The following is a 24,226-nucleotide window of genomic DNA, read 5'->3' as shown; positions in this document are numbered from 1 at the left end:
CTGCTGCTTCTGCCCCTGTGGGAGCCTCTGAAAGAGAAGTGGGCACTGACCATGCTGGTCCGGGGCCTGCGGGGCTCTGTACCCACAGATGAGAAGCCGATCCCCTAACAGGCCTCCAGGGGACCTGCTGGTGGTGAAATCCCAGCACTTCTGTAGCGTGGACAGCGTTGCTGTCATTGCAAAGTCACATGAGGTGGAAAGTCGCCTCCTGTTACTTCCGGAGACGCGCTGCCCCTTCCTCCCCACCCCCCGCTCCTGGGAGGAGGCCCGGCAGCCGCGCTCTGGTGCCCGCTTTCCCTCTTTGGAGCTTCCTAAGGCAGCGGCCTATTCTGTGCTTGTGTGGTCGGGCGGGCGGGTCCATGCCAGGCAGATGGCACCCACTCCTTACGTCCTCGCAGACGTGTGCGCGGCTCCCGGCCTCAGAACCACAAAGAGCCTTTCAGGGCAGGACGCTGGCTGAGCGGAGCCCCTTCGCTTGTGATGGGGTGGCATGGCTCACAGGGTCACCTGGGGGTTAACTGCTGCGCCCAGGCCACACCCCCTTCGCTGACCCAGAACGCCCGGGACCTGCTTGCTGCCAGGGTTGTGGGCCTCTGCTGGATCCTTCCGCAGCCCTCGCCCCTGGAGACCCCGGGAGCTCTGAGGCCACCGCCGCCCGCTGTCTGGCCCGCAGCCCCGACTTAATGGCACTACCAGGGGCTCTGAGGCCACAGGCCCCCACCGAGCCCCGACTTCCACTGACACCACGGGCGTCGGGATCTCCGTAGGTTTACACATTCCTTCCACGTCCCGGGCAGTTTGAGGGTCAAATAAAAAGCTCTGTGGAATCCAGAGCGATTTCCAAATGTGTGTTTTGCCGGGATTTTTGAAAACCCAGAGTGAAAAGCGACCCGGAGGCGTGTGGCCGGCTCGCTGATGTGTTGAAGCCACGGGAGGCCCGCCCCAGCCGGACGCACGGGCAGGGAAGCAGCGCTGACCCTCTCCTCACAGCGATGATCGCTGCGAGGCAGGAAGCCCAGGCTCCGGGCTCTTAGAGGCTATTTGTGGGTCCCCATGGCGACTGTTCCCATCACGCAGGAGCCTTTCAAACGCCAACGGCGCTTTAAGAACCCAAGGCCTCACACGGTCGGCTCAGCAGCCTCCTGGGCTCACACTGCAGCTGCCCGTGGGGAGCAGGGCGGGCTCGGTGCGGGCTCAGCGCGGGCTGGGGCTGGGCCATTAGTGTGTCCGCCGGGGCCTGACTCCACTTTCCTCCCAAAACGAGAACTTCCGGCACCGTCGTCGGAGACGCCTGCATGCCAGGCAGGCCTTCCCCCTCCTCCGGGCACCAGCACAGACGTTCCATCTAGTGGACGTGCCATGGCGGGAGACGCGCCCGTGCTGGGCCCCCTCCCCCCTCCTTCCCCGGTTTCCCTGTTTGGAGAAACGTTTTGAAACGTGGTGATGTTCAAGTCAGGGCCGATTACACGTGCTGTCGCTCAGTAAAGCCAGAGAAAGTAACTTAATGCGACTTAAACGCACTGACCCTGGAGCGCCCTCCAGGCCTGGCTGCAGGGTTTGCCGGACGGAGGCCTCTTGGCGTCGTTGGCACCGCTCTTCCTGGCTTTGCTTCCACACCTCCCGTCTCCCCTCCTGAGACTGTGAGGTGTTGTGTGTTTGCACCTCAGTCGGTGCGGGTGTGCGGGCCGGCATGGCCACTGGGTCTCCCGTCCCCTCATCCCCGTCGACGGCAGGAGCGGGTGGGGCAGGCCTCACCGACAGTCCCAGAGCTCAGGCCCGGCATCTCCTGCGTGGGTGCCGTTGTCCCCCATCTCGTGGCTCCCCTTCACCGGCTCACCCCCTGGGTGCCGTCAGTCTTCCAGGAAATGGGCGTCCTGGGCTCCCGGAGAGCGGGCGCCGTGCCTGCACCAGCTCTGCTCCGCCAGATCCGGCCCTGGAGGCAGGGGCAGGGGGCGAGGAGAGGGGAGGGCACTTCCTGGGCGCTGCTTCCACTAGGGGTGGCTGGTTCCATGACCGGAGATTCTGGGAGCAACCGTGTGTCTGTTCAGAGCGGAGCGGCCTGGTGGGAACCCGAGGCCTCCCCTTGGGCTCCGTGACCTGGTGGGACCTGGCCCTCTGTCCGCACTGAGCCGGACACAGCAAGACTCTCTCCTCAGCCAGGCAAGGGGTGCCCGGGCTGGGTCCTGGCGCCAGCACACAGTGGGCTCCCAGTCACTGCGGCTGCTGGGTAGGGGACCGGGTGTGGGGTGAGGAGGGTGAGTGAAGATTCAGGCCTGTGGCATGTGGGAGGCCTGCAGGTCATCGGAAAGGAACCAACGGGTGGTTGGTCTGAGGGCCCGGAGCTCTGTGCTGAAGCCGGGAATGAGCCGTGTTGGGAGGGAGCTTGCGGTGGGAAGAGAATTCTCGGATAGCGTGGCCTGGTGGAGAAGGTGGGCCCAGGCCCAGGGAGGGGCAAGGAGCAAACCCAGAGAGGGGTCCTGGGGCCCAGGGGCAGGTGTTTCAGAGTGGGAGGGGCTTGGGCTGTGGAGTGGGAGGGGCTTGGGCTGTGGAGCAGGTGGGGCTTGGGCTGCAGAGTGGGAGGGGCTTGGCTGCAGGGTGGGAGGGGCTTGGGCTGTGGAGCAGGTGGGGCTTGGGCTGCAGAGTGGGAGGGGCTTGGGCTGTGGAGTGGGAGGGGCTTGGGCTGTGGAGTGGGAGGGGCTTGGCTGCAGGGTGGGAGGGGCTTGGGCTGTGGAGTGGGAGGGGCTTGGCTGCAGGGTGGGAGGGGCTTGGGCTGTGGAGTGGGAGGGGCTTGGGCTGCGAGTCTGTAGCTGCTGAGGAGTCCATCAGGGTGAAGGCTCTTCTGCCGGGTGGGGTGCCCGTGTGAACACCCGGCAGCATGGCTGGGCGCTGGCCTGTCCCCGCCCCGGGCAGCCCTGGTGCTGAGCCATCTGCACGCGGAGCTCAGGTCACAGAGCAGGAGGCGGAGATGGGATCTGCCCGGAGGGAGCACCCGTTCTATCATCTCGTCTCCCTCCCTCCCTCCCACCCCGTCTGGGCTCGGTCCGTAGGTGGGGAGAGCCGGTCAGACTGCTGCGGAGCCGGATCCTGGCCTCGGCCTGCTAGTCTGGGACTCAGCCCCTTTCAGTGCCAGCGGCTTTCGTTCTGAACATGAGCAGCTTTACAAGTGCTGTTTTCAGACGATACTGCAGCCGTGCTTCTCACACCGACCTGGGCCCTGTCTGCTCCGTGGTCAGTGATGGAAATGCCAACAGCAAGCCTGGCAGGCGTGGCCGGAGTGGGAGCCGTGAGGCCTGAACTCAGAGTTCCGACAGGGGCTGCTTGGGCTCCGCAGGCAGAGGCCCTGCGAGGGCGCAGGGCAGGGCGTGGGGACTCCGGCTACCGTGAGCCGAGCAGAGGAGCTCCATTACAGCCAGGCGTCTTCGCTCCCGCCTCCCGGGTCCCGAGAGCTCCTCCCCGTCCCCGGTGCCCCTGACAGCCCTGTGCCCGCGGGGGCCGTGAGGGGTTCTGCTTGGTTCTCCCGTGTGGGCCGCGGTGCCGCATAATGAGTCCTCCCCGAGCCTGTGACAGGCTGCCCTGCACGAGGGGGTGGGGGCGAAGGCCGTGAGGGACCCTGCTGTCCGGGCAGCGGGACGCATGGACACCATGTTCACTCTGCTGCACAGCTGGTGTTCCCAGCAGCTCAGCACGCGAAACAGCTCAGAGGCCTGACCCTTTCTTGCCTGTGAGTTGTTTGCTTCAGAGAATGTCAGTGTCTGTGCCGCCACCTGCCCCCCCAAAGAGGGCGTGAGCGTCTCCATGCCTGTTCCCCACACGATGTGCTCAGGCCTAACCCTGTGTCTCTGCCCACAGCTCTGCCGCCAGGAGCGCCACCTGTCCGCGGGGCAGTACCAGGGGACACTGTTCGCCGAGCAGCCCACGATGTTCATCTCACCAGCCAGCGACCCCCCCAGAGCCAAGCTGTGGGAGCTGGTCCTCCTGTGTGGGGGTCGGGTCACCGGGGTCCCTCGCCAGGCCAGCCTCTTCATCGGGCCCTGCCAGGGGAGGAGGAAGGAGACCGTCACATACCTGACCGAGAAGTGGATCCTTGGTAGGAACCTGCTCGGGGTCCTGGGGGACACACGGAGGTTCGGGGCACCTCTGACTGCAGGCTCAGGGACAGCCGGGGTCCTGGGGGCTTAGGGAGGTCGGGGGCGCCTCTGACTGCAGTGTCGCCTGGCGTTCCCTGAGAGCGCTGTCTGGGATAGGACAGGGCTCTCCAGGGGGAAAGCCTCCTGCCCACGCCCTTCCACGCGCCTGGGCCTTGGTGGACGTCTGTGTCCACGCGCCTGCCCAGCAGAGCCCTGCAATCATCCCTCACGGCTGACATGGACCTGCCTGCTTCTCACTGTCGGCCCAAGTGCCGCCCACAGGGCAAGGAGTCCTCTGAGACCATCTACCCAGAGCTGCCCCAAATCTACAGCTCTGTCCCCTAACTCTTAGCTCCTGCCCCTCCCCCAGCGCCTGCTCCGCGCCCCCTTCCTCCCCCCCAGCACCTGCTCTGCCTCTGGGAACCCCTGAGAACAGGTGCCGCTGCCCTCCAGCCAGGCTCTGGGAGCGGCTGTGTCCCCCTCAGTCCCCAGGGTCCGTCTTTCCTGACACGCAGGACACCAAGGCCACGACTCCAAGTGTCTCATTCAACCAGCAGGAGAAATGGGGATTTTCTTAGAGAGAAACCCGTCTGGGCACTTGAATGTGTATGAAAATAAGCAGGAAAACAGCGTTAAACTCCCAGCACCAGGAAGCGAGGTGTTGCTTTACCTGGATGGTGATGCTTTCGTACTTGAAGGCGTTCCCAGGAGCTTCACTCGCCGCACAGGCCTGAGTGTGTCTGTGAAATGGACGCGTGGCCGTGGCGCCCTGGGCCGGCGTGTGCTTTACGTGCACCCTCACCGGCACGGGCGTCACCCACGGGGTCCCTGTTTGGTGGTCTGAGGAGCTAAACCAGCAGCTCTAACAGCACCGGTGGCTGCCGAGCGTGGGGTGCATGTGCCTGAGGCTGCGTCTTTCCTTGTATTCATTTCCCGCTGATGTATGTGCTGTGTCCGCAGGGACGCGGGGAGAGTGCGGCTCTGGGCCACTGCAGACCTCACAGGACGGCTCCCGCTTGTATAGAAAGGGGACGGCTTCTGTGCACCTGGCCACTGACCCACCGAATGCCCTCTCTCTCCCCAGACTCGGTGACCCAGCACGTGGTCTGCGCCTGCGAGGATTACCTGCAGCGGCAGTGACGCCGCCCGCACCTGAGGCGGCTCCGTCCAGCGCTCCCGGAGACCGGAGACCATGGGCAGGAGCCCCCAGAGGGCCGTCCAGCCGCAGCCCAAGTCCTCCCGTGGCCCCGCGTCCCGGAGGCCGGGCTGCCCGGGCTGCCCGGGCACCTGTCTGGCAGTGGCCGTGATCAGAGCTCCCGACCGTGGTCTCTCGCCTGGTAAATAAAGTGCGATCGGTTCATGGTCTCAGTGCAGAGAATGGCCTCGCCCCTCAGTTCCGTCAGACGCTGGGTCTCTAGCCGCTGTCACCAGAGATGGCCACGCCGTCCCTGGGCCGTGAGGTGCTGGTTGTGAGCGAGACTCGCAGCCGTTAGGTTAGCGGCACGGGGCCCTGAACGCCAGGGCCGGAGCAGGGGCGGGTCCACCACGCTGGCCTCAGGCTTGCTGTCCCCGGAGGGAACTGGCCAGCCGCCCGGTCACCTCCTGAGGGCAGCGCTGCCCAGTCCCCGAGCGAGCGGGAGGGGCGGCTGCTCACGTAGCTGTGACTCCCCCAGAATTCAAGTCCCTCGACGTCGCAACAGATCAACTCCTGGGATACACCTTCGAGAGTCGAGGTGATGACAGCATGGAAGTGATGAGGGCTTAGTCTTGGATTCAAAACCGTGTCCGACACCAGCAGTCCCCTCACGGCACCCAGGCCCCTCGGCTACGGAGCCACAGGGAGACTCCCGGGCGCCCCCGCCCGGCCCCGGAAGCGCCGTTAGCCTCCCGTCCGGCTGGTAGTGCCGCAGGCGAGCCTCACCCCACACCAGGCTGCAGGGCTCGGGGGCCTGGTCTCTACGGTTCCCACCAGTGCCGGCTTTCACCCTCGCTCCTCAGATTCCACCCAGAGAAGAAGACATGAAAGAATGCAGATTAGAAATGAAGAGTAAGACTATTCTCAGGTCACATGACACTATAGGTAAATATATAGGGAGTCAAAGAAAAAATAGTCTTTAAGAAGATTACAGGACATAAAAGCCAATATTCCAAACTAAGTTAATTGTATTTCTATATATATTATCAGTAAACAATTTGAAAATGGAAAAATACAATTAGTTTATAATGGCATCTAAAAATAAACTAAAATAGGAATAAATTTAACAAAAGTACTGAAACCATGAAACATTGCTAAGAGGTTACAGATCTAGATAAATGGAGAAATGCCCCGCGTTCATGTTTTAGAAGTCGACATTGATAGCACTGCAGTTCTCAGGTTGGTCTGTGGATTCAGTGTAACCACGGCGATAGGTCGTCAGGCAGAAACCAGTAAGAACATGGGCCTAGGGCAGCGGTCGCCAGGCCCTCGGACCTCGAGGACCACCACAGGCCACCCTGCCCTAGCGGACACCTCCCAGGTGGGCTCAGACCTCCCTCGGAAGGCAGCGCACACACTCCTCCCGGCACCTGGTTCCTCCCGGGCAGGTCACGTGAGCCGCGGCCGGTCTTGGTAAACGTGTGAGGACTGGAAGCAGGACACCCAGCCCCTCCTGGTCACTCCTCTCGAGAGCGTCCCTCAGGGGAGAGGCGCACGGAGAGGAGCCGCAGTGCTGTGTGCACGGAAGCACGGGAGGCGTCGCAGGCCCCGCGTCTGGGACGTACCAGCCAGTCGGGCCCATCGCCGGGCAGTGCCCTGCAGCGGCTCGATCACAGTCACGAAGACGGAGGCAGACCTGAGGGCACGTTCACACCGAGGCGGGAAGATGCCGTTCCTGGTGCTGCCGCCAGAGCCCCGCACGTTCCCTGTGGAGGCATCTGAGTGGGCGCTGGGCTGTGGTTGGTTTGGGTTACATGTCCAGGAACGTTGCTGTCGTTTTGAAAAGGGATTGATCACTGCCTGTTGGAAACGGTCGCCGCCCAAGCCTTACGCGCTGGCAGGTGCTCGCTGCCTCCTTCCTGTGGCTTTGCCTCCTGCGGCCGAGGCCCTTCCACCCCAGCCTGACGTCTCTGGTCTCCACAGGGGAAGGAACCTGCTCAGAGCTCCTTGCCCATGAAGGAGGCCCAGCTCTCCAGCGGCCTTCCCTCCGTCTCCTGGAGCTCCTTTCCTCTCTGTGTTTGCGTTCAGCTCCGCCCCTTTGCCCTCTCTCCCGCCTGCTGAGCCCTTCCTTTCTGGAGCCAGAGCGGTTCCTCAGCTTCCCACCCCCTTGTGGGCAGGTGCGGGCAGGTGCCAGCTCGATCCCATGGGGGCGTGCAGGAGGCAGCCAATCACTAATTCTCTCTCATCATTGATGTTTCTCTCTCTCTCCCTCTCCCATCCTCTCTGAAATCAGTAAAAATATATTTTTTTTCAATAATAAACAAAACCATGACGACAGAGGGCTACTTTTTTATTACGGCTGTGTGTGTGTGTGTGTGTGTGTGTGTGTGTGTGTGTGTGAGATCATTGCCTAACTGCTCGGCCCTCCCGGAGCACGGGCGCATGCGCTTCACGGGGCCTGTGAGCATGTGAGCGCTTCACGGGGCGACGATGGAAGCGACTGAACCGAGATGAGCAAACGGGAGCAGACTGGTGGGCGAGCCAGCTGTGGGGCTTGCGGGTCCTGCTTGGTCGCTAGGGGTTCGTGTTTCCGGAAGCCTGGGGCCTGCGATCCCCCCCTCCCCCACCCCAGCTCCCATGGTCGCTCTGTTCATCTGCGTTCAGTGTTAACGTTTGGACTCGCGGCTTCTCTGTGGGAACAGGGAGCTTACATCTTTAATATCCCAGAGAGAAGATTTGCTAAAACCAAGCTCACTTCGCATCCTTTCTGTGCGCCAGCAGACGGAACCTCCGCCAAGCCCGCGGGGGAGGAATCCGTCCTGGGCTCCCCCAGCTGTCCGTCTGTCCCTCTGTCACCGTGAACACAGCGCACGGGGGGGCCGGGGTTGGGGGGTGACACGCAGGGCTTGGCGCACGCAGCCAGCTGTCGGCCCACGAGTCTCTGCCAGCGGTGAAACCCACCATTCACTGTTGTGTGCAGAGCTGCTGGGCCGGCCGGGACTCAGGGCCAGAGCCTGGTTCTGGGGCCGCACAGGAGGGACGGGACAGGCCTGGACCTGCTGGGCCCTGGGAGGTGGAAGCTCAGGCAGCTTCCTCGAGCGCATGGAGGCCCCTCCCTCTCCTCCCGTCTGTGAGGGGCCTGAGAGTTCCCAGCAGGCCTCCTGCGGTTACTGGCTCCAGGGGCCCCTAGTCACACCCTTGGGGCCCAGCCTAGACCCACAGGAAGCACAGCTGTGCCCCAGGCTCACGCTCGCACCCTGGGCTGAGGGCAGGAGGTTGGTAGAATCACCCGGGGCCCAAACCCCTCCTCCCCCTGGAGTCCATGCTCTGGACTCGCATTGCAGCCGCATTGGACTGCCTGGCACCCGGGACATCTCTGTAACAGGAGATGGGGGGGGAGAGTGGGGGGACGGAGGGCTTGGGTTGGCCCATGCTAAGCGCAGCCCCACTCTCAAGGGTACCAGCCCCACTGGGGCGCCGCCCTGCTCTTGGGGTGCTGGCCCTGCTCTCACGCGTGTCTGGAGGCAGCTCCTTGGGGAGCGCCTGCTGGAGGCGGAGCCATGGTGACTGACCACAGCCTCGGGAAGGGAAGGGGAGGGTTCAGCCACTCAGTCACCAGGGATGCTCTCAAACCCCAGTGCTAACTCCGAGATTATCAGAACCAACTCTACATCACACTGCCTCCGCCAGGCCAGCCCGCGGTCCTCGAGGATCAAGGCAGCCAGCGAGGTGATAGGATGTCTGCGGGCAGCTGGTGAAGTGGGCGCGATTCTCAAAGTCACGAGTAGAGCCCGCCCCCCCCCCCCCCCCCCCCGGCCGAGCCGAGCCCCCGAGGTGAAGCCGGTGGAGCCGCGCTGGGGGGTCTGGCGGGAGGGGTGTCTCTGGGGCCGCGTGGAGCCACCGCCAACGCTGAAACGGCTGCGTTATTGAGCCGTCAGATCTAATCCGTCTGCTCAGAGACCAGCCTGCCTGAGTTCCCTGAATTCCCTGCTGAGCGCGGCTCACCAAAACCCTTTCTGAGCTCAATCCTTGGTTTGAAAATCTTTCAAAACAATTTCTCTGTTTTCTTGTCCTGGTCACATGACGCACAGCATTCTCACCAGGACATGTTCCTGCAGAACCTCAGGTTCATGAAGCCCGGCTGGGCGTGGGGGGCTGGGTGTGAGGGGCAGCCGATGTGTGTCTCTCATCCGTGTTTCTATCCTTTCCCTCCTCTCTCTCTAAAATCAATAAAAATATATTAAAGAAAAGAGAGCCGCGTCTGAGCCTCTGGCGGGAGGGTGGGCGCGGCCGCTCCCAGGAAGCAGCAGGGACTGGCGCCCGTGGGGCCTCGGTTCGCCATCCCTGCACCGCGCGGCGGCCCAGGTGCAGGCAGAGTGGCTCAGAGCCGGGAACGGGGCCGGGACAGGTTATGGGAGGCGGACGGTTCCACGCCAGCGCGGCTTCTCTTAGGGCAGTCGGCACGGAAAAGCCGCCAGAAGTTTCTGAGCAGGAAACCCTGTGATCCGATGTGTGTTGGGGAAAGGTCGCCGGAAGGTCGTCTGATGGGAGTGCGGAGGCTTGGTGGCGAGCCTGGAGGCAGAGAATGCGGGAGGTTCTGGAGGTCGAGCGGCAGGGACAGTGAGGACGGAGGGAGGCAGAGGCCGCGGGCCTTCGAGTGGGACCAACAGGCCCCGGTGACTCATTTCGATTAGGGGTGCTCAGTGGACGGAGGGGTCGTTTCCTTTAAAACAGGGAGGCCAGACTCAGGGCCGTGAAGGACAGACTGGCTGCCAGAGAGGAGGCCGCGGGCTGGGGCCGGGGCGCTGAGAAGTACGATTGGCAGCCCCAGAGCAGTCGCGGATGTGAAGTGCCGCGCGGGGACCGTGGCCAGTGACCTGTCCTAATCTCACCGATGCTGAGCACTGCACCTGACACAAATGACACTGAGTGTCAACTGTGATTGACAAACACAATGTAAAGTAGGAGGCGAGGGGGTGCCGGGCGTGGAGGAAGGACACGCCTGGGCCGGGCGAAGTAGCACAGACACGCCAGACGTGGATCGCAGACTGACGGACCACCCGCCCTTCGCCACAACCGACTGATGAAGGCGCACTGTGCTGTCCGTCGCTCGGGCCTCGGCCTCCCCGCGAGCGCGGGGCTCTCCTGACCCTCGTTGGCCCCAGCAGAGCCCACGAAGCAGGACCTGCGCTGGCTCCGCGAGGAACCCCTTCCGGCTCCGTGAGAAGCACGTGGGTGAGTCCCTGTCCTGTGTGGTGGGTGCCCTCTCGCTCCCGTGCTGACCACGTGCGGTCCCTCGGGCCTCAGTGGCTCGGCCTCCACCGTGCTGCTGCCTGTGCCGCTCCACGCCTCCCGCTGGGCGGGCTCGGAGGTCAAGTCCGGTCCACACTTGGTTCCTTGTTGCCCCCAAAATAGCCGCTTCCCACCTGAGCCCACGGGAGAGTTTCACACGGACTTAAGCCCCAGGAAAGCCGATTCCCACCTGACACGGGGCGGTCTCCTGGTGGCCTGGGTTGTGCCGTGAAATCCCTTGGACCCGGGGGACAGGGGTCAATGGGAACCCTTCGAAGATGCTGCCAGAGCAGCCACCAGGTGGCCCCGTGGAAAGTCCATTGGCGGGAAGCGTGGTTTGTGGGGGACCCGTGGGAACAGGAAGGAAAGAGATGGTGGGGTCCCTGGTGTTTCTTTTTGAAGCCTCCCTCCTCTCTCTCCATCCCACCCATGAGCTACTACTATTTTCTTTTTTCAGTTTTTAAAATATTTTTTATTGATTTCAGAGAGGGAGAGGGAGGGAGAGATAGAAACATCAGTGATGAGGGAGAATCATTGGTTGGCTGCCTCCTGAACACCCCCCACTGGGGGTTGAGCCCGCAGCCTAGGCCTGTGCCCTTGACCGGAATCGAACCCAGGACCCTTCAGTCCACCGGACAAAGCTCTATCCACTGAGCCACACCAGCTGGGCCTCCTTATGTTTTTGTTGTGATTCTCACGCAGTGGGTTTCTGCCCTGGCTCTGAACCCATCATCTGAGATCATTTTCCCCAATAAAATGCTGTGCCCAGGCCCAGGCCCCGAAGTTCATGGGGTCCAGGCGCACTTTTTTTTTTTTCTGAGGAAGGCCCAGTGGTGTATACATTTAGAATTAAATTAGTTCCTCTATTCTAAGTACAACAGATTATTCAAATGGTGATGGACATCTGCAGATCGCACCCAAGGAGCCTTGAGTTAAATAAGGAAGTGCCACCATTTCGGCTTGATGCTCCAAATGTGGCTCGGAAGGTTCCTCCTGAGGGAGGGCCGTTCTCAGCTGCCTGCTTCTGCTGCAGGCTGGGTTACAGGACAGCCAGGCAGAGGCGGGACAGATCCTGGCAGCCCGGGCTCACTCTCCGCGGTGCGGGCTTTGCCGGTCAGCCGGCGGCGCTGGGTCTTGCTGGTACGGGTGGCACTCGGGGGCTTCTTGGTGGAGTCCTGGGCTCGTCGGGGATGTTTCTCCTTGGCTTTTTGCGATTGTGTGCGTGCAGTGATGCCGTGAGAGGAGACCCGCTGGGACAGCAGGGGCTCCGTACTTCCTGGGTGAGGCTTCATCGGCTTCTCCAGGGGTGACAGCTCCTCAGACCCAGGCCGAGCCCTGAGGGGTCCAAGTCCCTGATGGCGGTCACGGTGACTGTGTGGTTGGGGGTCGTACTGCACTGGCTCTGTCCGTCTGCCGCCTCCAGCGCCTCCTCCCTCTCTGCCAGCTCCTCCCGGAGCTCCTCCTGCTCCTCCCTGAGCCGCTGCGGGATCCCCTCTGTGGCCGCCTCTTTCGCTGGTTGTCTTGTTGTGGCCCGTAACTGTGAGGCCTGGGCGGTGCGGCTCCCACTCCCCTGAGACCCGATGGGCACTTTTAAGGGATCATCTCCTGGTGTCTTCTGTTCAGGACACGTGAAAGTGCAAGAACGTTCAGGATAAACTGAGACTGACCACCGTGTGCGCCCCCAGCGTGACAGGACGTGGGGAGCCCAGCGTGGCCTGTGCTCGGGGGACTCAACCCCCACTTTTCCTGAAATTCACGTTTTCATTTTAAGTAGAGTTGGTACACAATGTCATATTAGCTTCGATGTACAATATGGTGGCCCGGTCTCCTTCACCTTTTTAACCCATTCCCCACGCCCCTCCCCTCTGGCAACCATCCATTGAATCTGTTTCTGTGTCTGGTTTTGTTTTGTTTATTTGTTCTGTTTTTTGTGGATTCCACATATCAGTCAAACCATATGGAGTTTGTCTTTGTTTCTGCACAGAGAAGAAAGCCGCCAACAAAACCAAAGGACAAGCTACTGAATGGGGCGAAATGTTCCACCAACGATACGTATAGGAAGGGGTGGAGATCCAAAATGCATGCGGAACTCACAACTCAACAGCAAAAAGTAAGTCATCCAATCAAAATGGGCAGAGGACATGAGCAAACATTTCTCCAAGAGGCACAGACGGCGCACAGACGCATAGAAAGATGCTCAATGTCGCTAAGCATCAGAGGGATGAACATCAAAACCACAATGAGCTGTCGCCTCCCGCCCGTCAGGATGGCTGCCATCAGCCAGGGTGTGGGGAAGGGCGCCCTCCTCCCTGCTGGTGGGTGCAGAGCCGGCGGGAAGCAGCCCAGTGCCCGCCGATAGGAGGATGGGTAGACGGGGTGCGTCTGGGTGGTGGGATGATGCGCAGCGAGAAAAAGTGTTGCATGTGAGGCGACATGGATGGCCCTGAGGGTCCTGTGCTGTGGGAAGGGAGTCCGGCTGGACCAGGAGCTGGACGCAGGCGGGAGCGGGGACAGGCCGAGGGCGCACTGCCTGCACAGCTGCTCCGTGCAGGCGGCTTCGGTCTGAGCTGACTGCCACCCAGGGTCCTGCTCACAGCCCTGCCTTGGGGAGGGCTGGTGCCTCTGGGCAGGTGGGACTATGCACGGGGCGTGTGCAGGGAAGCCGAGGCCGCGCCTGGTCGTGGTGTTTTCCTAGCTGGTACGTCTCCATCCCTAATCCTCTCTAAGCTCCGCACAAGTCCCGTCAGAATCAAGGCACTATGTTCCCTTCTGCTGGGAGTCCTTTTTAAATAAATCTTTATTGTTGAAAGTATTACATGTCCCCTTTTCCCCACTGACCCCTCCAGCCCACTCCACCCCCGCCCCAGGCCCTCACCACCCCACTGCCTGTGTCCATGGGCCATGCATATATGCACACAAGGTCTTCGCTCGATTCCCTCCCACCCCCTCCCCCACCTTCCCGCTGAGATTCCACACTCTGTTCCCTGCTTCCCTGTCTCCTGATCCACTCCGTTCATCGGTTTATGTTGTTCATTAGATTCCACACACGAGTGAGATCCTGTGACACTTGTCTTCTCTGACTGGCTTATCTCACTCAGCAGATGCTCTCCAGGCCCCTCCGTGCTGCCTCAGAGGGTCAGAGACCCTTCTTTTTACTGCTGCCTAGGATTCCCTGGTGTCCATGTCCCACAGCTTTTTACCCTCTTGTCTCCTGATGGGCACTCGGGCTGTTTCCAGATCTTAGCTGTTGTAATTGTGCTGCTATGAACACAGGGGTGCATATATCCTTTCTGATCGGTGTTTCTGGTTTCTTGGGATATATTCCTAGAAGTGGGATCACTGGGTCAAATGGCAGCTCCATTTTTAGTTTTTTGAGGAAACTCCATACTGTTCTCCACAGTGGCTGCCCCGTCTGCATTCCCACCAGCAGCGCACGAGGGCTCCCTCTCTCCGCACCCCCCGCACCGGGTGTTTGTGGGGTGCTGATGGCAGCCATGGCCGTTCATTCTGAGCCCTTGAACCGACCGATTCCATTCCGAAGAAGCAGGGCCGCGCCCCCGGCCCCCGGCTCGGCAGGCCAGCTCTCAGGACGCTCCGCTGCAGGAACCCTAACCTTTCTCTCCCCGCAGAACACACTGAGGAGCGACCAGTCAGCCTCCCAGCACCGGCAGGTCCCGCAGCCCGTGCTGCCTACGGTGAGGCCTGTGCCCCATATCACAGCGGGAGGAGGGGGCCTGAGGTCTGGGGAATTCTCAGAATTGGTCTCCCTCGGAGGAAGGAACATTTGGTCATTTTATTCAGCTTAATCGACCAGCCTTGGAGAGTCTCCGTTAGCCCCTCTGCACATGTTTGCGACCCCACTCCCCTCCCCACATTTCAGGCCCCTGGCCGGGGACAGCGTCCAGTGTGCAGTGAACTTGGACACAGCATCACTGAACCGGGAAACAGCGCTCGCCTGGACCAAGACCGCCGTTCCCTCAGCAAGGATGCACTTACTGTCATTCCCAGAAGGACTCTGCAAAGGGCCTGGTGCCCAAACCCCAGGGAGACAGCTGACCCGCCTCCACGCCGGAGAAGAGCAGGCAGCATTTTCAAGATTTCTGCGCTCGCCCTTTAACCCCAAGAGGGACTATAAATAGCCGGCGAGGCCTGGGATTTCCAGGGCGAAGAGCCGCTATAAATAGTCGGAGCATTTTCCCACGTCATGCTTCTTCGGGGCCGTCCCGTCCTCCTCGGATAACCTCTGGGAACACAGGGCGGCCACATTCAGAATTTTATGAGCCCGTCGAACGAAACTCTTAATGAACCGAGTTCCTAAGTAAAGACCTGAACATGGAATGACTTTACAGATTAATTACAGGCTCTGAGAGACGGACTCTTAGTGAAGCTTTTAATATCTTCATTTATTTGCTCTCATTACTGGGAGTTTTCTTTGAAAAGCTACAGCAAATTAAGCCAAAACCTGAACCCCTTACTAAGCAGTGGTTAACTTAAGTGAAATGTATTCTATTTTCTTGAGCTGGATGGGGAACTCTGGTGTCTACAAAATGAAAAAACAAACAAACAAAAACATTGCAATGCTCCTGACACACGAACATCCCGAAAAGCTGGGAGTCCCCTTCCCGCGTCCAGACTCCCACCTTCTTTCTTCAAGATACTCCCGGCCGCCCTGTAGACAGATCCTAGGTCTCTGAGCGCTCTGAGCGTGGATTCATCCCCAGGATGCCCGAGGGGGGAAGGGGGCAGCTAGAGCTAAGCCAGCGGGAGCCCAAGGCCCCTCTTGGCGGAGGGGACGCCTGCCTTCTAGCGTCCTCTGCTGGTGGCTATTTTCCACCAGAAAGAGGGAAATAGGCCAGGAAATGGCAGGGACACTGAGCAAAGAAGGAACAGGGATGAGGACACGTGATGTGAGTAAAATGCATGTCCCCGTTTTATACTTTGGCAAAAAAAATAAATAACTAAGGGAGGAATGAGAGGCTATAACATATTTTTTAATTAGATATTTATAAAAATTAATAGACATTTTAGCAGTTTTAGATCTACAGAAAATATTGAGCAAAAGGTACAGTTTTCATACAGCCCCTCACCAACCACCCATTTCCCTGTTTTTAATATATTACATTAGTGCACATTTGTTACAATTGATGAGCCCAGTGGTTCTCAACCTGTGGGTCGCGACCCCTTTGGCGGTCGAACGACCCTTTCACAGGGGTCGCCTAAGACCATCCTGCATATCAGATATTTACATGACGATTCATAACAGCAGCAACATTACAGTGATGAAGTAGCAACGGAAATAATTTTATGGTTGGGTCACAACATGAGGACCTGCATTTAAAGGGCCAGAAGGTTGAGAACCACTGGATGAGCCAATGTTAACACATTCTTATTAACTGAAGTCCATAGTTACACTCTCTGGGTTTTGTCATATATATATATTACTGATTTCAGAGGGGAAGGGAGAGGGGGAGAATCCAGTTTCTTTAATAAAAATAGAACTATTTAGTTCCTGTTTTCCCTTGAGCGAGATTGGAAGTAACTGGTCTGCATAATCTAGTTGTTAAGTTTACGAGGGCAGAGAACCATCTAGAGCTGTCTTGTTCTTTTGCTGTTTGTGGGATCAGCATTGGGGCTCGTTCACTCAGTTTCAATCCTGGCAGCTTGTGTATCCTCTGGAGTTCTTCTTGGTCAGCCAGGTTAGTTTATTAATCATATTGATCTTTTCAAATACCTGGTTTGGGTTCAAGTTCCTCTGTTGTCTGAGTTGTATGGACTTCTCTTTCCTTTATATTTGTCCTGCTCTGGGTTTGATCACTCTTCTGTCGTGTAAGACTCCCTCCACGTTCTGCGTGGAGTCGGGTTCGGTATCTGAAAGAGGGGCCGCACACAAGTGAGAGAGAAATGACACGAGATAATTTTGCAATATTGGGGACCAGGCGGGCAAGTCCCGAAGGACTTCCACCCATGCTCAGGCCGCTCCAATCTTTTATTGAGCTTGGAGTAGCCTTAGGTAAGGAGATTTCAATGACACACAGATCAGCAGACAGTTTCTGGGAATAGACAGTATCTGATTAGCTTAGACAATTTCTAAGAATAGGCAGGGTATCTGATCAACAATAATCAACAAGGATCTACGCAAATATCTAAGGAATTCAGTGAGCTAAGGTGGGGATAATGCTTTAGCTACCATTATCTAGATTAACTGGGTGGTACACAGCCCTGACCTTTGCTAGGACTTTCAAAGGTTACTAGCTTTTGGGGGGTCTCTGTCTATATTCAGTTAGTGAAGACAATAAATAGTCTCCGGCACGCTTCTTCTTCCAGTTGCTTTTACAGTCCACAAATCTGCTACGCTGCATTTTCATTTTTATCCAGTTCAAACGGTTATCATCATCCGAGAAACTTCCTCGTTGCCCCATTGGCTATTTAGAAGTACATTGTGCCCGGCCAGTGTGGCTCAGTGGCTGGGCTTCAACCTACAACCCAGGAGGTCACGGTTCAATTCCTGGTCAGGGCACATCCCCAGGTTACGGGCTCGATCCTGGTAGCGAGTGTGCAGGAGGCAGCCGATTGATGATGCTCATCATTGATGTTTTTATTCTCTCTCCCTCTCCCTTCGTCTCTGAAATCAATAAAAATATATTTTTAAAAAGTACATATTTGCAGATTATTTTCAGATATTTTGGTGTTATTGATTTTCTAGTTTAATTTATTGTGGAAACACCTGGGATCGTTTTTATTTATGGTTTTAAATTGATGAAGGTATGTTACGCGGCCCAGAAAATGGCCTATTTTGGTGAATGTTCCTGGCTGGGCACTTGAAAATATCGTATGTCCCACTGTTTTTGGCCGAGTAGCCTGTAGGTCCCGGTTAGCATGAGTTGATGGTGATGTTTTCAGTCCTCAGTCACCCTGCTGATGTTTGCTCTTTGTCCTGTCCATTACCAGGAGCGGTCTTGAGGTCTTGAAGAGAACTTGCTGATTCATCTCTTTAAAATTCTCTCAGATGTTTTAAAGCTTTTCATGCTTAATGTGGCAAATACACGCATCCTACAATGTATCGTGTACACACGTGCAGGTGTGCAACTCAGCGTGCATTCCAGTGTTATCGGCCCTCACCACCGCCATCTCCAGGACTCTTCTGCGGCCCCAGGCAGAGCCCCGCCCCTGCCCAGGGTCCCTGCGGCCTCTGTCCCACTTTCTCTTTCTCCATCACGGCTGTTCTGGGTGCCTCGCGTTCAGGGACTATTTTCCAGGCCCACCGAGTTTTGCAGCAAATTCTCTCTCTTGGGGAGGAATGCTATTTCAGGGCATGTACGGGCTCCTTGTTCCACAATCCCTTCGCCCGTCCAGATAATCAGGCTGCTTCCGCCGGACGTTTCTAGGCTATCGTGAACGATACCGCTGTGGGCATTGGCGTACATAGACTTTCAAATCTTTAAAATACATGGCGATTCTATTCCACTTTCTGAGGAACCACCAAGCTGTCTGCCTGACTGCACGTTCAGCTTCCCAGTGGCCACACACAGACCCTGCTGTCCACACGGCCTCGCCACCTCTTGTTCTTTTCTGTTGTTTCACTAGTCATCCCCCTGGTGGGAGGCGGCATCTTGTGTGGCTCTGATGTGCGTTTCCCTGATGAGAGTGACGTTCAGCATCTTTCCAGGAGCTCTGCGGCCATTTGTGTATCTTCTTTAGAGAAATGTCTAGTTGGGTCTTTGGCCCATCTTCGAATTGGGTTGGTATTTATTGTTGAGTTTAGGGGCTCGCTATGTCCTGGGTAGTAACCCTGTATCAGATCCGTAAGTTGCAAGTGTCCCCTCCGATGCTGGGCTGCCCCTCCCGCCTCGACAGTGTCCTTGTTGCACGGACGCTGCTCAGTTTGATGACGTCCGTCCAGCTTGTCTTTTCTTGTGCTGCCTGAGCATTTGGTGTCACTGCCAACTCCAGTGTTGTGACGACTCCCCTGTTTTCTTGTCAGAGTTTTATCGTTTTAGCTCGGAAGTGTAGGTATTGAACAATTCTGCGTTAATTGTTGTATATTGTGTGAGAGAAGGGCTCGGTTTCATTCTTTTGCTGGTGAGTATCCAGTTTTCCCGACACCAGTCACGTGAGACGACTGGCCTTCCCCATTGGATGGTCTTGGCGCCTTTGTCAAAAGATGACCAACCAGACACCAGCGATTTATCCCTGGGCTGTCTATTCCCTGCCATTGGTCCGTGCGTCTGTCCTTGTCTCCTTGACTAATTTCATTCCTAAGATTCCTTGTTGTTGTTTAAATATATTTTTATTGACTTCAGAGAGGAAGAGAGAGGGAGTGAGAGAGAGAAACATCAGTGATGAGAGAGAATCACTGATCGGCTGCCTCCTGACGCCCCACACTGGGGATTGAACCTGAAACCTGGGCCTGTGCCCTGACTGGGAATCGAACCACGACCTCCTGGTTCATAGGTCAATGCTCAACCACTGAGCCACACCAGCTGGGCTGTTTTTTTATTCATAAATGAATTGTTTAATTTCTACTTTGGACCATCCTGGCTAGTGTATAGCAATGCACGCTGAGCTGGTATCCCGCAACCTCACTCCATTGTTATGGCTCTGATGCCGGGTGCTGGCCTTTCGTGTAATTCTGTCAGCGCTTCCTTCACATGTTCTGAGGCTCTGTCGTCAGGGGACAGCGTTCGGTGTGTCTTCCAGGTGTATTTTGTTTGTATTTGTGTTAACTGTCCTTCCTCTGAAACCTGCTGTAATGTTAATATGACCCCCCAGCTTTCTGAGGGTTAGTGTTTGCCTGTTACAGTTCCCGGAGCTTTACTTCTCAGCAATCACTCTACTTAACTGGGTCTCTTGCCGCCGTCTCAGAGGGCTTCCCTCTGCAACATGGTGTTGTCCCGTGTCAAGTGGCCAGGCCACGGGTGAGTCAGGAGGTAAGAACACTCGTGGACACTGGCTGTGCTGGCCATTTCCAGGCTTTTCTCTCCCTCCCCTCTGGCTTGCCGTCACTTACTGCTTAATCTTCAGGTGGCTACTATTGTGTTCCCTTAGAGATACTAGTCAGTGAGAGAGAGGCGCTAACAAGTGTTTAGTGAATAGAAAAGTCCGTCTGACCTGTCTCCTTCCTGCCTGGCCCGAAAGCTCCCGAGGGTACGACCTGTCTCCCTTCTCCAGTGGTGTCCTGGGTGCCTGGTCCAGGTGGTGCATGGTAAGGTCAAATACTTGTTAAATTAGATGATATTGGGCAAAGAAGAATGAATGAGAAAATACTAAGTAAGAAAAAAAAATTTAACCTAAAATATGTGTAGGGAGTCTGAACGTGAGAGTGTTGTAAGAATAATACATCTTTTGCTGAAAACATGAGATTAATGGTGAAAACTCTGTGGACACACCAGGGCTCTGAAAGATTTAAGGGGAAGGGTTTGGCGGAGTGATATTAACTAATAAATACAGTTCTTGGCAGAGAGGACAAATCTGAGTGATATACGATTCAGTAAACAATAGAAATTGGCATGGATCTCCAAAAGAGAAAAAAACAATCATTTTTCTGAAAAATCTGGACTTTAAGTTTTGATAAGAAAAGCTATACTAGCCCGGCCGGCGTGGCTCAGTGGTTGAGCATCGACCAATGAACCAGGAGGTCACAGTTCGATTCCCGGGCAGGGCACATGCCCAGGTTGCAGGCTCGATCCCCCGTAGGGGGTGTGCAGGAGGCAGCCGATCAGTGATTCTCTCTCCTTACTGGTGCTTCTCTCTCTCCCTCTCCCTTCCTCTCTGACATCAATAAAAATATGTTAAAAAGAAAAGCTGCACTAGAGGGTGGGAGAGGAAGTGCTTGTCCTCCCTCTGAACACCACCTCAGAGGAGGCCTGGGAGGTGGAGGCACCCAGAGGCATCAGAGAGACACAGGATCCGGGTAACAAACAGGCCACAGGTCAAGGCAAGTGACACGTGTCCAGGTCATTGGTGCCCAGGGAGGGACGTTGCACGGGACACTGCTGACACCCTAGGCAGATGGCCAGGGGGACCCCGCGGGTTCTCCGGTGCACAGAGCGCTGACGGACGCTCAGGCCCCGAGGCGACAGCTCATCCGGACGGTCTGGCTGCCACGCTGGTGTCGTCTTGACAGACATGTGGGAAGTGAGGGAGGGACCGCGTGCACAGCACGTGCCTTTCGCCAGAAAAAGGTCAGTGTCCGAAGGACATGGAGGAGAAGAGCACAGATTGGAGAAAGGGCGAGGGCGAAGCCATTTATAAGAAAACACTTGTGAAAAACAATTTTAATACTTTTCAGTATTTGTTTTAAAGCACGAAAGGCCCCAAGAAGGAAAACAAAATAAAGCATGAAAGGCCATAAACACGGAATAGGACATACTGTCACCGTGTCTAGCAAATGTGTGATTGGGTTACAGACATGAGAACAGACAGCGAGGGGGTGACGAGGGAGCGAGCGCTGGTGACGGAGTCACAGACGGAGACCCGCCCCTGGAGGACGCTGGGAAGCTCACACCTCGTGGGCCAGGCCTGTACTTTGTCTGTAAACCAGTAAGTTAACTGGACACCGTGTCCTTCAACGTGACGCTGAGTGAAGTGCAGACAGCGTCGGTGTGCTCACCGCACCGTCGGCTTTATCTGCCGAGAGGGACAAGCACCTGGAGCTACAGTCAAACTGCATAAGAACATCACTGATTTTATCGAATGTGTATTAGAGTCAAAGCATGTGGCTATTCCACTCACCCTAATCAGTGGTAAAACACAAATTCCTACTTACCACGCCAGACTAGAGAGTATCGGATGGTTTCATAATCCTGAGAAAGGCTCACGCTATTACAGTACACAGTAGCTATTTGTCTGGACATGTCAGCTTTTAAAGTCTTACTTTTTGAGATTTTTTTCTCATTCTAAATTAATTCGTCAGATTGAATTGTGTGTGAGTGAACCTGCACTCTTTTCTCTACGGGCTCCACTCCCCCAGAGACTGGGTCCCAGGCCACAGGTCTGCCCCTCCCTGTGGCACGCGAGCTGGGAAGCCCTCCTCGGGCCCTCCTCCGTCACGCATCTTGGCTCCCGTGGCCACACCTGTAGCAGTGCCCTGCAAGGGTCACTCTTGGCTTCTTTTCCTTCTTTGTCCACTTGAGTCCTGTGTCAGAAGTAAGTCCCACTCCCCGCCCAGACGCAGGCCGTGCCCTGAGGGCTTGCACCCGTGCCCCGCCTTCACCTGACACGGGGCAGGGCCGTGCGGCGACACACACACACACACACACACACACACACACACACGCTGCACGGGGTCTGCCTTTGCTGCGTCAGTACTTCCTGGTCAAACCTCGAAACAGTTCGGGAAGTGCAGCTGACCCTCAGCTGACCCTGCTTCCTCCCTGAGACACTGCATCAGGAGTTTCTGGACATTTGTGAATAGAAATAGCTGAGTTTTCACAGGAGCAGATGGCGGTGCGTGTTCACCAGCACCTGTTCTCCCCCCGGTGTGTGGAGAGCAACGACAGGTGTGGCTCTACCTGCCTCTTCCGGATGCTGCTCAGCGTCTCCCGTGTCGTCCTCCCGTGTTACGTCCCCATCTGCCACTCGGGCTCGTGCAGGGAGGCTTAGGGACCAGGCCACCTGCCTGCATCAGGCAGGACCGCCTGCTGCCGGGGGCAGGGCATGAGGAATGCACCGGCCAGTCATCCAGGCACCAGCACCCCAGCTGGTGCTCGAGTACCAGCCCCCACACGGCTCCCATCTGCTCTCCTTTCATAAAAAATCGCGTTTAATCATGTCACTCCCCTCCTTGCAGCCTTTTAGTAGCTTCCCAGGACCTTGGGATCAAGTCCAAAGCCACTTGCATGTCCCATGAGACCCTGCTGTCCTCTGGTTCCCGCCCACTTCCTTCCCAACTCAGCTCCCATCATCTCCATCCCCTTCCTTTTTCTGCCAGAATCTTCAAACTGGGCCACAGGGATCCTTGGAAATAAGTAACGGGGTGGCCACAAGGAGTTTTAAGGGACCCAATTTTCAGATTTTTCTAGAACTGATCTGCCCGTGAGACTCCTGGGTCTGGACCCACATTGCATTTGTCAATGGCCCCTCTCACTGGGCCCCCCCAAGTCATACTACATCGCACTGCACTGAGGACAAGTGTGACACCCGGAGGACAGGTGTGATCCCAGGAGGTCAGGTGTGATCCCAGGAGGACAGGGGTGATCCCAGGAGGACAGGTGTGATCCCAGGAGGACAGGGGTGATCCCAGGACAGGGGTGATCCCAGGAGGACAGGGGTGGTCCCAGGAGGTCAGGTGTGATCCCAGGAGGACAGGTGTGGTCCCAGGAGGTCAGGTGTGGTCCCAGGACGACAGGTGTGGTCCCAGGAGGACAGGTGTGATCCCAGGAGGACAGGGGTGGTCCCAGGAGGTCAGGTGTGATCCCAGGAGGACAGGTGTGATTCCAGGAGGACAGGGGTGATCCCAGGAGGTCAGGTGTGATCCCAGGAGGTCAGGGGTGATCCCAGGAGGACAGGGGTGATCCCAGGAGGACAGGGGTGGTCCCAGGAGGTCAGGTGTAATCCCAGGAGGTCAGGTGTGATCCCAGGAGGACAGGTGTGGTCCCAGGAGGTCAGGTGTGGTCCCAGGACGACAGATGTGGTCCCAGGAGGACAGGTGTGATCCCAGGAGGACAGGGGTGGTCCCAGGAGGTCAGGTGTGATCCCAGGAGGACAGGGGTGATCCCAGGAGGTCAGGGGTGATCCCAGGAGGTCAGGTGTGATCCCAGGAGGTCAGGTGTGATCCCAGGAGGACAGGGGTGATCCCAGGAGGTCAGGTGTGATCCCAGGATGACAGGGGTGGTCCCAGGAGGTCAGGTGTGATCCCAGGAGGACAGGTGTGATCCCAGGAGGACAGGGGTGATCCCAGGAGGTCAGGGGTGATCCCAGGAGGACAGGGGTGATCCCAGGACAGGGGTGATCCCAGGAGGACAGGGGTGGTCCCAGGAGATCAGGTGTAATCCCAGGAGGTCAGGTGTGATCCCAGGAGGACAGGTGTGGTCCCAGGAGGTCAGGTGTGGTCCCAGGACGACAGATGTGGTCCCAGGAGGACAGGTGTGATCCCAGGAGGACAGGGGTGGTCCCAGGAGGTCAGGTGTGATCCCAGGAGGACAGGGGTGATCCCAGGAGGTCAGGTGTGATCCCAGGAGGTCAGGTGTGATCCCAGGAGGACAGGGGTGATCCCAGGAGGTCAGGTGTGATCCCAGGAGGACAGGGGTGGTCCCAGGAGGTCAGGTGTGATCCCAGGAGGACAGGTGTGATCCCAGGAGGACAGGGGTGGTCCCAGGAGGTCAGGGGTGGTCCCAGAAGGATAGGTGTGGTACCAGGACAGGTGTGATCCCAGGAGGTCAGGTGTGATCCCAGGACGACAGGGGTGATCCCAGGAGGTCAGGTGTGATCCCAGGACGACAGGTATGATCCCAGAAGGATAGGTGTGATCCCAGAAAGATAGGTGTGGTACCAGGACAGGTGTGATCCCAGGAGGTCAGGTGTGATCCCAGGGGGACAGGGGTGATCCCAGAAGGATAGGTGTGATCCCAGAAAGATAGGTGTGGTACCAGGATAGGTGTGATCCCAGGAGGACAGGGGTGATACCAGGGGGTCAGGTGTGATAATTCTGAGGAAACCAAGAGACAACTAGACA

The 24,226-nt window shown here is 57.4% G+C and overlaps 1 protein-coding gene across 1 annotated transcript in view; it reads left to right on the top strand.

The window, feature by feature from the left end:
• MCPH1 (microcephalin 1) overlaps positions 1 to 5,459 on the top strand; it is a 99,628-nt gene extending 94,169 nt beyond the window's left edge. Inside the window, exons 13-14 of the mRNA XM_070407353.1 lie at positions 3,850 to 4,087; positions 5,212 to 5,459. Coding sequence (XP_070263454.1) covers positions 3,850 to 4,087; positions 5,212 to 5,267 — 294 coding nt within the window. The 3' untranslated portion in view covers positions 5,268 to 5,459. The remainder of the gene's footprint in view (positions 1 to 3,849; positions 4,088 to 5,211) is intronic.
• The last annotated feature ends 18,767 nt before the right edge of the window (positions 5,460 to 24,226 follow it).

This window comes from Myotis yumanensis, unplaced genomic scaffold (assembly GCF_028538775.1).
Source record: "Myotis yumanensis isolate MYYU_CA2020_CCGP unplaced genomic scaffold, mMyoYum1.0.hap1 SCAF_3, whole genome shotgun sequence".
Lineage (NCBI taxonomy): Eukaryota > Metazoa > Chordata > Mammalia > Chiroptera > Vespertilionidae > Myotis > Myotis yumanensis.
The sequence above is the reverse complement of the archived record's forward strand: the minus strand, read 5'-3'. Positions and strand labels throughout refer to the sequence as shown.